Source organism: Lepidothrix coronata, unplaced genomic scaffold (genome assembly GCF_001604755.1).
Source record: "Lepidothrix coronata isolate B3197 unplaced genomic scaffold, Lepidothrix_coronata-1.0 Scaffold137, whole genome shotgun sequence".
Lineage (NCBI taxonomy): Eukaryota > Metazoa > Chordata > Aves > Passeriformes > Pipridae > Lepidothrix > Lepidothrix coronata.
The window spans coordinates 910271-919852 of NW_016690317.1; the positions used below are offsets into that span (position 1 = coordinate 910271).

At 49.0% G+C, this 9582-nt stretch overlaps 1 protein-coding gene across 1 annotated transcript in view; it reads left to right on the forward strand.

Moving 5' to 3' along the window:
- Window positions 1-9552, forward strand: part of LRRTM4 (leucine rich repeat transmembrane neuronal 4) — a 205850-nt gene extending 196298 nt beyond the window's left edge. The window contains exon 4 of the mRNA XM_017827360.1: window positions 9100-9552. Coding sequence (XP_017682849.1) covers window positions 9100-9321 — 222 coding nt within the window. The 3' untranslated portion in view covers window positions 9322-9552. The remainder of the gene's footprint in view (window positions 1-9099) is intronic.
- The last annotated feature ends 30 nt before the right edge of the window (window positions 9553-9582 follow it).

The following is a 9582-nucleotide window of genomic DNA, read 5'->3' on the forward strand; positions in this document are numbered from 1 at the left end:
GTCTGCAGCTCTGATGGGATGCAAAGGGAGCAGAAATTCCTGGGGAAAATAGAGCTGGAAGTGTCTAAATGAAAGCTGAGCTGCCTTAAAAGTGGCCTCATTTTGGAAGGTCTGTGGATTCAGGCACCCAAAGATGTGGAGAGGCTCCCACAGGGATTCTTTACATCTGGCTGGGGAACTGCTCCAACTGCACCTCCTTTGAAGGACTGATCTTCTGTCCCTGGGCAATGGAAAAGCTTTTTTTTTTTGAACCACCAGGGTCCCATCCCTCTTGAATTCTCTAGGAACTGATCCTGATGGCACTGAGAGCAATATTAATGCCTTTCCAATTAAAATATCCTGATCATTTGTTGATTTTATTGGCCCTCCACGGTGGGAAATCAAAGGTTCCTGTGACTCTTCCTGGAAGTTTCTCATCAGTGGGGCTTTTTGTCAGGAGCCAGACACGCCCTTAAAAACACATCAAGCGATTTAAAAGAAATATTTTGCCCAAGGAACAATAACAAGGCTCAGAAGACTTTATTTTTTTCTTCTTTCTGGGAGTTTCCTTTAGGGAAACCTTTTCATTACCTGATTGAAAGATCAAATCTGCCCATAGAGGGAGCAGTGGGGTGTGGATGATTTTTCTCCTGATCTCTGGCAAAACACAGTTAAAGAGTCTGTGGAGAGGTTCTGCTTTAGAGGGAAAGGCATTTGTGTGATGGGATAGAGGGATTAGGAAGTTATCTGTAGGAGGGGAAGGGAAGCTGAAAATCCAGTTCCTGGTGGAGCTGACAGGGGGACGTGACCCAGGGGTTTAAAACATGAGATGCACTCAGCAGGGATGACCAAATAAATCAGCAAAGTCTCTCCTTGGTGCCCCCTGTACAGCTGACAAATGGCTTAAAGCTGGGGAATATTTCCATCCCGAATCGGGAATTAAGAGCTGTATTTTAATTTGGTTTGTATTAAATTGATCCATTTTGTAAGGTATTATATAGCCCCTAAATTGCCTATTAACATGACATATGATTTTTCAGGTTAATATACTTTTAATCCTATCTAATACAATGATGTTTGTTTAATTCCTGTAGTTCTTAATTGTCAGCCAGCTCTTCATGAACGACAAATAGATCTTTAATAGGACATGGAGAAGTGACTGATGGCTGCCCCAGGTCTCCTGGCTGATGTCTCTCTCCATTTTTCATGCTAAGACCTCTCTTCTGACAGTCTGTGTCAATTTGGGGATCCCATTTCCCCAGCCAGAAACACAACAATTGAAGAAGATCACGGATCCATTTGTCAGTCAGTCGTGGAATTTAGGCTCCAAATTTCCACTGACACCAACTTTTTTTTTTTTTACCAGGACATGGTCTGAGACCTGCCAACCACAACCTTTTGTCTCCAGGTTTGATTTTCACAAGGAAAAGGTTTCCATTCCATACATTGAAGAAGCCTTTCTGTGCCCAACCCTGGCATCCTTCAAAATATTTCGGGCTTGCTTCTAAAGACCTTGATTTAATCCTCAGACTTACGGGATCCAAGTCTAAATCATACAATCCTGGAATGGTTTGGGTTGGGAGTGACTTTAAAGCCCACCCAGTGCCACCCCCTGCCACGGGCAGGGACACCTCCCACCAGCCCAGGTTGCTCCAAGCCCCGTCCAACCTGGCCTTGGACACTTCCAGGGGTGGGACATCCCCAACCTCTCTGGGCAACAACGGATGTAGGATTTATAAGCTCAGTTTGTGGGACTATTAGGGTGGGCATAAGCATAAGACAAGTTAAAACAGACTTCAGGGAAGTGAATCCCAGGAGGAGTTGTGCTTTATTTAAGACAAGCTTAACTTTGTACAACACTTGGACTTAAGAACACACATTCAAGTTTGTGTGTGCACAGGGACTGGCATATCCCTGTGGGGCAGCATCCTTTGGTGGGTGTTCAGCAGGATTTCCTTGATTTCTTGGAGAAAACTGGTGGATTGTAGGAGTTTCTTGTTGGTATGAATGATTTTGGGGCAGGGGGCTCAGAACTATGTCGGGTGGGACCTTTAGCACAGCCTGAGGCTGCCACCTCCTCTCTTGTGTCCCAGGGGCGGCTGCACAGCCCAGTAATCTGATCTGGGAGGAAAGAAGATGGGAGGAAGAAATAAGACAGGAGGTTCCTGGCTGCAGTGGGAGGAACTGGAATGTGAAATGGTGGGAGATTGATGGTGGGAATTGCACCCACAGCTCCAGCCCCCAAAAGGCTCCTGCTCAACCCTCTGTGCCCAGCGGAGGCACACGGACCCTGGGCAAAGCCCCTCGGGGGATCTGGGACCTCCCAGAAAACCTGGGCTCATTAAAGACTTTGAAGACCACCTAAAACTCAAGCTGCCAGTTCTCCTGAGCTGCTCAGATATCACACACACAAGCTCAGTGACACCTGTGCTCAGGATCCTTCATCCCTCTGTAACTGAGCCCTCCGCCCCCCGGCACCAAACTGGTTTAACAGCCGAGGTTTGGGGTTTTTTTGCCAGTGGGAGAATTACCTGAGGAAAGAGGGACTGCAGAACAAAAGGGCTGCTTCAGAAACCAGCCAGGCACTGCTGTGTTTGCTCCAGCTGGAAGCAGAAAACACGGACCCTTTCATATTTCAGCACCAACCCCGGTGCCCGCGTTTGTCCCTCGGAACGGCTTTGATGGGAAGTGTGGGATGGGGCATTTTCCTGAGTAGGGATGTTTTTCTGAGCTGGCTCCAAAGGGATGTTCCAGGGCTGTTGACTGTGATTTTTCAGCAGCGTGAAATCACTGGAATTGTTTATACCAGCTCTCTGTGCCTAATGTGCCTGATCAATGTGTCTCTAAGGTGAGCCCGTGTGCTCCAATAATCACAACGCCGCCATAGTACATCTCGCTTATTTTTACTCTAAATTATGATGGGCTTGAAAATGAACTCTGAATTTGATTTATCAACAGCCATGATGCTAATTCACCAATGAAGTCATGGTGTTCTGAGACTCAATATTAGCACTAATGAGAAAACATAGCTGCCATATTTTTTAAGCTCCGAGTTTCCACTACATATGGACAAGTTCTAAAGTCGCGTGTAATTTAATCGTGTAATCATTAACCAGGCAAGCATTTCCACATAAATCAGGTTACCTGGATTCCAGGCTACCAGCAAATGTGAAACCAGATGATGTTCCACTCCCCAAGAGTATTTATGCTGGGGGTTTTTATTTTTTAAAAGGAAAACGTGTCTCCTGCAGGGCAGGGGTGGTTGTGCTGTCACACCTTCCGTCGGGAGGAATGGGGCAGGTCTTGGCTTTTACAAACAGGGTGTTCCTTCTCTTTGGAGACAGAAGGACCAGGATTGAAGATGCCTGAGCTGCAGTGTCTAAACAGGGACTGGGTAAAGCCAAAGTGCCCAGACTGAGACATCTGAGACAGTCTGGGGCTCAGAAGGGCATCACTTCCCCTGCCAAGCTCTGGGGTTTAGGGTCTTGCCAAGGCAGTTACTTGTCTGGGAATCCTGTGACAGTTTGTGCCCTTGTACCATCCTCCTTTCAGGGAAAAATTAAAGTGCAGTCCACCCCACTTCCCTCAGTACCTGCTGGGATTTCAGCCCTTCCACAGATCACCTCTGTCTCTTGTTGGGAATGCTGGCAGTGAGTCTCTTGGACACCCAGGGCCATTCATGTATCTCAGGAAAGAATTTCCTTCTCTGCAGGATAATGAATGGTGGGAGACCTTTCTTCAAAACTGAGCCTAAGGAACAAACCCATCATATTTCCCTCATGAACTGGGTCTGTTCTGAGACCCTGGGCTTCCAAAGGGTGATTTAAGAGTTGCCCAGGAATCATTTCAGCCTGGGACAGGCAGTGGTCGGGTCTGGCTGAACTGCAAGTGATTCTGAGGGAGACAGAGCCTCAACCTCTGCCTGATCCTCCACAATTCTCCCTGCAACGAGGCTGTTGCCGTGAGCACAGAGGGAAATCCTTGAGCAGGAGCTGCAGTCCATCTGAAAAACTTGGTAATTCACTCCTGGTGTTCCCTGGGAGAGGTGTCACACCTTGGAGATCATGTTGGGCTGATTCCAGGCTGTCTGAGGCCTCCTGTTGGGAGGCACAGCAAGGAATTAAGAGTGTGTGAGGGTGTTTAACACACTCTGAGAGGTGGCAGAGAGAGAAAAGTGTTCTAGAAATAAGGTCACTTTGGTATTCACTCAGCCCCCAGTCCAACATCCTTTAAAGCTCCCTGGGTTCAGTGGATATATGGGAGAGTTACATCTCTACTCACGTGCTTTCCTAGTTCCAGAATAAGGTTTTTTACTGATGATTGGGTAAAAATCTATATTGTAATATAGAGAAGCAGAAGTCCAGGCTGAATTCTTATGACGGATTTTTTTTTAATAGAACTTTCTTGTGTGATAATCATGGCTAATTTACTTCCCAGTGTTTTTTGATGTAAGTAAAACTGCTGATAAAATTCAATGCAGTGTAAAAGAAATTTAGAAAGCCTCTGAATTGCAATGTGAATCCATGGATTTGCATGTTGGGGTGACTGAGGGTTGAACTGAATATCACTGGGGACTGTCAGAGGGAAAGTGGATGGGGAATGTTGAGAAATAAAATAACTTCACAATCCAGGCCAGAATCTCGCTGTATTTTGGGTAAGTCCAGTTACTCCAGCCTGGTTTGGGGGCAGTAGTTGTGCTTCAGCAAAGCTGCTGAGCTGGGAACCTCTCCAGTGTCACTTGGACTGCGGGAGGGAGGATTTGCATTCCTAAATTTCCGCTGCTAAATCTTTTGTCTTCTTCCTGTAGCTGGGGATTTATGGAAATGGGGGCTGTGACAGGAGCTCTGGTTGAAGTGTGTGGCTGTTGAGATGCAGAGTTTATTCCACTTGCAGTGAGGATCTGGGGAGGTGTGGGCTCCAGGAGTCAACACGGGGTAACTAATCCCAGTCCTGGTGAACATTCCCAGAGCTCCCAGGGCAGGAAGGGCTTTGTGGAACAACTTGAGTTCTTCAGAGCAGGGATTAATTCACTGGCTTAATTAACTGTCTGCAACCCTGGGTGGAATAATAGAATCAGCACAGAATGCTTTGGGTTGGAAGGGACCTTAAAGCCCATCCAGTCCCACGGGCAGGGACACCTTCCACTGTCCCAGGTTGCTCCAACCTGGCCTTGGACACTTCCAGGGATCCAGGGGCAGCCACAGCTTCTCTGGGAATTCCATCCCAGCCCCTCCTCACCCTCCTAGGGAGGGACAGACAGTTCTACTTGGTGCCACACGTTTGCTAAACCCAAAATGTTCCTCGTGCGTTGGTGACTTTGGAGTTCCTTCTCATGTTCTTCCTCCTGCAAAAAGATTTAGTGCTTCAGGGAAGGGTTAGGCAGGGTCGTTTTTAGAAATTAAAATAGAAGAATTAATTGGAATTTTTTCCGAAAATGCTGTGAAGAGACACATCTGCTGTGAAACCTTTTGGCATTCCAGGAGTTGCCCAGAGAAGCTGAGGCTGCCCCTGGATCCCTGGAAGTGCCCAAGGCCAGGTTGGAACAACCTGGGCTAGTGGAAGGTGTCCCTGCCCATGGCAGGGGTGGCACTGGATGGGCTCTAAGCTCCCTTCCAGCCCAAACCATTCCAGGATTGTGTGATTCCATGTCCCACCCTGAGCACCCACCCCTGCCATGGAGTGGAACTGTGAGTGAGCCCAGGGAGCCAAGAGCTGAGTCAGATGTTGTGACAGATCCTGCAAAAGCAAGAGTTTGTTTTGCATATGTTATGTTTCCATATGATAACTCCTTGTCTTCATTTCCAGTTGAACTCCTTCCAGGATAAATTGAAGGATTTAGTGGTTGGTGGCAGCAGAGTGGGATGGAGGGGACAGTGCAGGACCCCGTGCAGAGGATGCTGTTCTGCTCCTGCCTCTGCCTTCCCTTTGCTGGCAGGTTAACCCTCAGCCTTACTCCCATTTTTTGGCTCATAGGCTGGTTAAGGTTGAAAAAGGCCTCTGAGATGATCAAGTCCAGCCATAACTCAGCACCACCACCACGGTCTCCACTGAACCACCTCCTCAAGTGCCACATCCTCACATCTGTTAAATCCCTTCAGGGGTGGTGACTCCACCACTTGAGGACACAATCCCAAGGACTGGATTTATTTAATGACCTCTTTGGATTTCTTCCTGCTTTTTTTTTTTTGGTCTCTTGGAGGCCACAGCAGCTGAAAGGCCCCAGCTCAGGTCACAGTTGTGTTGGTTTAGTCCCGGCACAAACAGCCCTCACCTCAAAGAGCTCCAAGGATGAGCAGGGGCAGGACTGAAGCTTCTCATTTTCCACCTCATAAAATGACTTGGCCAAGGTCACATCTAAATTCCTCGGGCATTAGTTCCATAGCAAGAGAAATTCCTTCAGAACCTGGAACTAAAACACTTATAAACTTAATTCTTGACCACTTGGATGGTTTTAAATATGTTTTATTGATCTCTGAATCAGCAAAAATACCACAGTAGGAGGTTTGTTTAGAGGGAAGTGTCTTTAGTGTTATCCACCCTTTTTCCTGGCTGAGTGCTGGGGACAACTGGGTACAACTGTCCCCACACCTGCAGCAGTTCCAACAGTGCCCTGAGAACGCTTTTGTGGGCTCAGGTGTCACGTGTGGTCACCTCAGTGGGAATAAAACCTCACCCCTCAGCTCTCCCTGGAAATGCAAAGTCCTGTTTGAGGGAGGAAAGGACTTCACTTTGGGGGCCAGCCCTGGAGGCCTCACTTGGACCAGGAAGGTTTGAACTGCTCGGGAGGTTGTTTTCCTGATTTCCAGAGGCACCACAGGAGCTGCCAGGGCTGGGAAGGGCAGGTGGCATTTCTGCATTCAGCCTTTGCTGGGGTGACACTTCTCACAGCATTTTACATGTTCATCTTTTAAATTCCCCTTAGTGGAATCTCGGCCCCAAAAGAGGGAGAGGAAGAGCAGCACACGGGCTGGGCCTGAGAACCCATTGCTGGGCCTCATTATCCTGGAAATGCTTTCTCCAAATTAACCTGCAGCTGCTTGAGGCACCTATTGCATTGCATTTTTTACCCTGATGAACAACATCCACCTTCCCTCCATCCACATAAATGAAAACAAGGGCTGGAGTCCAGAAAATCACTGAAAAAGGTCTGAGAACTGTGTTTGCCCACTAGTTAGGGATGTTTTTGAGCTGCTGGTCCCTCTGGCTCCTGTTTGGGGTTTGCAGCCAGGCCTCAGGTGGTTAATGAGCTGTGTGTTATTGCTGCAGAGCAGGGACCTCCATCTCCACAACACAAACAGTCCTTGGCTTTTATGGAGCCATAAAGAGCTGCCTTAAAAGCTGAGGACAAACTCCAGCCCTGAGAGGAGCTGGCACAGATATTGCTGCAGCCAAGGGGAGATTCAGGCTTTTGTCCCATTGAATTCTCCCCAGCAGCTTCTCTTCTGCATCCTCACCATCCAGCTGTCATGGAAAATGAGGTTTGCAGCTGAATTCCAGCTCGGGGAAGAATTTTGGGATCTCTCCAGGGTTCTGCAGGTCTCAGACTGCTGAGGGGATCCACGTGTGGGAGAAACTCCGACCCTGCAAAACTTCACAAATGCTCTTAATCCCTTTGCTTTTTCCATGCCCTTTGGAATGAGGTGCTCCATGCAACGAAAATTTGTGAGAAATTAGCTCTGTAGTCTTCACTTAAAGTTCAGCCCGGAAAATAAAAAGGCATTTGTTCCAAGATTGGATTATGTGTAGGATTTCTCCAGCTATAATGAGCTCAGGTTTTGTGGCAGCATTAGAATAAACTCTCCTGCAATGTGTGGTTTTTTTTTCCCCCTAAGAGCATAATTCTTTCTACTTGATCAGCTCATCTCTTGCAGATGACAAAATTATCTGCAAAGATCTGTATCTGTTGTTGTGCCATAAATCATATTTAGTTGTAGGATTAACATTTGCAAGCGTGGAATATTTATGGAAAAAAAGAAAGAAGGTTTGGGGCTGGCAGTTCCTGAGGATTTACATAAAGAAGAGATTCAGGATAGATCTGGCAGTGGTTTGAAGTACATTTGTCCAAGGTGTGGGGCTGCTCTGCTCTGGCAGCATCAGTTGAGCTGCTTTGATAGTGTTTATCTTGGTGAGGTTGGAAGATAAAGAACCTGGAAATGATGACCTTGGGCAAGCAGCTTTGTCAGGGAAGGAATAAAGAGAGTTCCAGCTGTGCTGCAAGCCGGGTTTGCCAGTCCTTTGACATGCTCAGGCTGCTCTGAGCTCCCTGGAAATGCTCAGTCCCCTTCCAGGCACTGGAAGAAGGGCCAGTTTTTGGAAGCTGCTGGGAACACAAACCTTTTGGTTTGCTCTGCAGGGCTGGGCTGTCCCAAAGAGGCAGAATTCAGCCCCCAGGAGCACCCGGAACCTCTGCCCACAAACAGCCACCGAAAGGGAGAGCAGCTCCCTCTGCTCCAGCTGTGAGGTCCATCCACATGTGGGGACCCAGAGCACAGGTCATGGAACCATGGAATGGTTTGGCTTGGAAAGAACCCGAAAGCTCAGCTCATTCCACCCCCTGCCACGGGCAGGGACACCTCCCACCAGACCAGGTTTCTCCAACCTGGCCTTGGACACTTCCAGGGATCCAGGGGCAGCCACAGCTTCTCTGGGAATTCCAGCCCAGCCTCTCCCCACCCTCCTAGGGAGGAATTCCTTCCCAATATCCCATCTAACCCTCTGGCAGTGGAAAACCATTCCCTGTGTCCTGTCCCTCCAGCCCTTGTCCCAAGTCCCTCTCCAGCTCTTGGAGCCCCTTTAGGCTCTGGAAGGGGCTCCAAGGTCTCTGTGGATCCCCCTCTTCTCCAGGCTGAACACTCCCAGCTCTCCCAGCCTGGCAGTGCAACCAGCCCTGTTCCACAGGTGCTCTGCCTGTGCTACAGGGAATTACATTTTTTTCTTTTCAGCTTGACTTTCCTTGCCTTTTGAACACACCAAACATCACTGGCGGGTGGTGCCAGGGAAGGGGGGACACACAGAGAAATTCTGTGTGTAAATGTGGGAAATGCTGGGATGTGGGAAATGCTGGGCAGCCCCTGCCCCCAAACCCTCCTGACCCATCCCTGCTGTGCTCTGCTCCCGCAGGTCCCTCACCACATGAAGACTTTACCCTACTACAGCTACGAGCAGCCCGTCCTGGGGTACTGCCAGGCCCACAAGCCCCTGCACGTGAACAAGGGCTACGACCCCATGGGCCGGGAGCAGGCGGAGAGCTCGAGCCTGGACCTGAGCCGGGAGCACAACTTCATCGCCACCATCGCGCGCTCGGCCGCCCCAGCCATCTACATCGAGAGGATACCAAACTAACCCCCCCGGGGGCACCTCGGGGGGCACCTGCCAGCTGGGCCACCGGGCCAGGAGACACCCTCCGAGCCACCATTCCAGCTCCGAGACCTTCCAGCCCGGCGCCAGGGGAAGGGCGGGAGAGAGCGCGGACTCCGTCACGCCGAGGAGCTTCAGGATTCTCTCCCCCCTCTTTTGCTTTAAAACTTTCCGACGAGTTTTCCTCAAAGTGTAAATATTAAAGGAAAAAAAAAAAAAAAGAGAGAGAGAGAGATTGTCGAGTTT